General features: G+C 38.6%; 1 protein-coding gene across 1 annotated transcript in view; it reads left to right on the forward strand.

Annotated features, from left to right (window-relative positions):
• The first annotated feature begins 238 nt into the window (after positions 1-238).
• Positions 239-4,509, forward strand: part of LOC131885665 (uncharacterized) — a 14,747-nt gene continuing 10,476 nt past the window's right edge. The window contains exons 1-2 of the mRNA XM_059233773.1: positions 239-410; positions 489-587. Coding sequence (XP_059089756.1) covers positions 284-410; positions 489-587 — 226 coding nt within the window. The 5' untranslated portion in view covers positions 239-283. The remainder of the gene's footprint in view (positions 411-488; positions 588-4,509) is intronic.

Consider the following 4,509-nt stretch of genomic DNA (forward strand, 5'->3'; position numbering starts at 1 on the left):
AAAAAGGCCTATCATCTACACGTGTAATGGACTTATCAAGATGAAAGTGCTCAGTTTATCACAATGCATCGCATTGGCTTGATTGGTCTGAAGATAAAGTATATCTTGAGCAAGTTATGTGCGTTTGTTAAATTACATTGCTCCATTTTGATAAAATGAAAATGAAGAAGCTCCTTACGACCTCTAGAAACCATATTTAACAAGATTGAAACTACCAAAGAGACCTCAGTTTCAAAACTTGGTGGGCCGGAGGTCGTTGTGCAGTGCAAATTTAGCTTTGACAATGGGAATATTGGATAAGAGTTTTCGCTTGGCTTGGATCAGTATCCTTATCTTCAGCCAAGTCAGTGGATCCACGGGACCATCCTCAAGTGGACGGAGATTAACCTCATTACTGAGCAATCTAAAAGGTTTCAAAGCATTATTTGGTTAAATCACTATCGTTCATACTGTTAGGAGATTGATATTTGTTTTTGATCTTGCCTCAGATTTTAATTTAGGCGGTCCAAGAGGCAAGCGGGATTTCTATCATGATCCGAGTCGGGAGATGAACGAGGCCTATCTGGAGAATATTGGAAACAGAATAGGTAAAATCGCTTGACTTACAACATAGCGCCTTATTTGTTTTCGTACTAAAGTGTTCAGGTTTACAATTCCTAAAATTATACCTTTGGCAATAATGGGGTTCATTGCTCAATACGGTAAACATTGCCTGGACAGTAGTTGCAACGGCAGATTACTTTTATGTAGTTTGAGAGATAGAGAGAGAGTTAGCTATAGGTTGAATATTAAATTGAAAATCTGTGTCAAACCCCATGAACATTTGCCGCTCAATGCAACGGAGGCAAAAAGTATAAACCTGTTAGCACCACCTTGAAGGGATCTCACCAAGAACACCAAATAATTTAACTTGTTCTTGCTTGATCCTATCAACGTCAAATGGGTGTCTGTATACAGTTTTGTGCTATTGTATTGAGAACACTTTTTGACATATATTTATCCATAGCCTTTTAACTACATGAAGGCGATGATCTGCTAAACTATTACTGTGGTATACTATCTTTGACAGACCCCAAGGGAATTACCTGTTTGGTATGTGATAAGTTTCTTTGACCACAACACATTCCTATAGGGTGTTGGCAAAGAGACAAAAATACTCCGCTTTTCGTCCACGAAGAAAGCGACAGCCCCAGGACTTCCCATCCTTCAGCTTATTGAGGACTTTCATGTTTTTTTCCATGGACTTTCCATTTACAATATTTGTCTTTAAATGTGTGGCAACTGATATCAAGTATTTTCTTATGGCAAGTGTGTCTTTATTATGCCATGGTTCATGATCAGCCTGGAGAGGTACCCCGTTTAAAAGATAAAGCTTTACCTGATTTTTTGGAAGACTTTAGAGATTAAAATTCTTGCTAGAATTGTTGGAAAGTCCCGCAAAAGTTGCAAATAAATCTTGTGGCTTTTTGGCATTGATTTCGATGATCCCATCAACGATCGGGAGCTCAGCCAATTCACTTACCTTCATAATACTTTTGGTTTAAAGTGCAGGAGCTCTTAAGAGAGGAAACGACAGGGTTTTCTTTCGCCTGTCGAGTGAGGTCATTGCTTTGAATTAAGGCAGTAGCTCTAGCATCAATAAAACGATTGCCAATGCCACTTAGTGTTTTTTTAAGGGTTTTGAACAAATCATGATTTTTTTATGTACAACTCAGTTCATACACGAAATATTTCTAGTTATTTTAATAGTAAATGGTCTTCTATCGAAGTGACCATGAACACCAAATTAATCAAAAACAATCAAATTGTCTTTAAAATCAGTGAAAATTGAGCAAAATTTGCTCCAAGACCCTTTTAGAAAGAAAATCAGAAACGAGACTCATTTTTTCAATTGATGAGGAACTTACACTGACAAATAACCAAAATCTGTTCGAAATTTTCAATAAAATGACATGTTCATAAATAATAACTTATTTGAATATCTGTGATGGACAATTGATAGGTTTGTTTTGATCCACCCTTTTGACAAAACAAACATCAGGCAGTGGTGGAAAATGTAGAGTTTAAACTTCTAGTTACTGGGAAGTTTACATAAAATGCAGGCATTATTTCAGATGCACTAAGTAATACCACTATCCAGTTCCACTATGTTAGAATTTGAATTTTGAACTTTAATAAATTTGGTTGTTAGCAAAAGCATCCAAAATAGTTCCATAAAAAGAAGAGTAACATTTGTTAGGAAATATAATTCTATTCACGAAAAGCTCAGGCCATATCTTGCCCAAAAAATGCTGAGACATATGAGGGCATTTTTTGAAATCAAGACATCGTGGGCCCCAACTTCATTGCAGGTGACGAGTTTCATGGCTGTTCAAAAAATCAGTTAAAATTGGAATTGATTTTATGAAAATTTTATTTAGCAAAGTCATGCCTAAATCCCACAACTTATCAATCATTTCTTTCTTGATGCTCCAAGCCTTGTTACCCAATTGGTCTAACACGGCTGTCAAGCATGTTTTCACTCCAAATCACGCTTTTAAAATCTCTAGGGGTTGGTACTAATACTTGAATGTTTTAGGAAACGAACGATGCCAATAATTGACGTTTTCAATACCTTTAGACACTTAACTAGCTACTTTCTTTCACTCACTCTGAAATCCACCATTGCTTGTTGATTGAATATAGACTTGTTGCAATTAGCTCACAACACTACCACACCTGAAGTTGTTGTTCAGGGAAGGACATTTTTGTGTCATTCTTGGGTTCCATGCATGAATACACAATTGGGTTTATCTTTCCTTTTTATTCGTGAATAATCAACAACAATCTGCCATAAACTTGGATAACTGATACCATAACCTTGCTGCTTCAGTGTTTCGTTTTTTTGGGTTTTCACGGGCTTTTCTAACCGCTACAAGGAATGTAATCCCCAGTACTACTGAAATGGAAGGTTATAATTCGTTTTTTATTACCTGTCAATCTTTATATGATATTTGGTCTACCAACGAATTTGAGCTGGCAGACCGAGCTAGTCCTTGAATGCAGGGGGATTTGGAACTCTATTTCAAAATTTGTCCAAGTCTGACTTGAAAGATGCTACCGGATCAATAAGGCCTATGTATTCAATGTATTCACATATTAGAGGGAAGCAAATTAAACAATGAAGGAGCCCAAGAAAGAAGAAGAGAAATGGACTTCATTGTTTGAGTTAGCCTGGATTCTTGAGGGCTTGAAGGTGCTCTCAAAACGCACATTAAGCTTCTACGTTGCTAGAATTGACCCTAAATGCTGGGTTGGGACAAAGCTCATGGATGATTTTACTTCAAGACATGTGAGAAGTCATTTAATGTGTACAACCACACCTTGTTTGAAGAAAATGCCATCAATGGTTACCAAAATGATATTAGTCACACATTTTGCACTATAGATAAGCCAATAACTAACATCAAAAAATATCAGCACAAATAGTAAGGGCCTTACTTATCTGGAAAGTTTTGGTGATCACAAAACAGTAGCGTTTCTTTGCTCTAGTGCCCTTGTATAGAGAAGTTTTCAATAGTTGATTTGTCTGTAGACAAAAACCAACACCTTAAAATCAATGAGTTTTGGAAATTGAATATTGAACATATGGAAATGAAAATTGGAAATAGAGGATCAGATACCACGGTCATTTTAGTTTAGCACAAACATTCAGCACTCATACTGTACATTTTGGTGTAATGGTGGCACGAAAATATTTCTTGAAAAACTTAAGGTTAAAAAGTGACCTACTCATAAAAAATTAGAGAAATCACTTGGTCATGGCTTATCTCAACTTCGTTTCACTGGCTGGCCAATGACCCTACAAATCATGCAAGACCAAAAAAATCAAGGATACATGGAAAGTCGCCTACGGCAAAACTATCCATTTGCGTCAAACTTATAAATCATGCGCTATATGAATAAGAAAAATATATTTGTCCAATAAAAGTTCGATTAAGCTTGTTTGCAATGTAGAATATTATGTTGTAGGATCACGTATATTATCATCTCAAGAGCGTTCGTATTTCCCGCCTCCATATAGCTCGTCTATTTTAAGAACAAGTCCCTTGCTGAAATCTGTGCTCAAGCAGACCTCAGTGCTCAACAACACGCCCCAGGGGCAGGTGCAGGAGTTCTGGCTGTGGCCTTTGCGGCGCCACCGGCGTTCGAACATGATAGCGAGGACAATCTGGACTGGGGGGTGTACTGAGCCAGGAGGTTTGAGGTCATGGTGCTCAAGGCAACCAGATGGCCCACGATAAGGATGGCGAGCCCCACCAGAACCACGCCAGGTATGGAGCAAACACCAGGATCTGCCGCGGCCACTGCGCTTGGGAGGCCAGGTATGGGTTCGGATCTGGTGGGAAGCAGCAACAGAAGAAGAAGGAGAAGGGAAACGAAAATGGTCCCGCCGCCCAAGGAGGTCGCGGCAGGGGCCGCTTCTAAGCAAACCTCCTCAGCCTTCCCCTCACCCTCTTCCAGACACCT

This window comes from Tigriopus californicus, chromosome 8, assembly GCF_007210705.1.
Source record: "Tigriopus californicus strain San Diego chromosome 8, Tcal_SD_v2.1, whole genome shotgun sequence".
In the NCBI taxonomy this organism is placed as follows: domain Eukaryota; kingdom Metazoa; phylum Arthropoda; class Copepoda; order Harpacticoida; family Harpacticidae; genus Tigriopus; species Tigriopus californicus.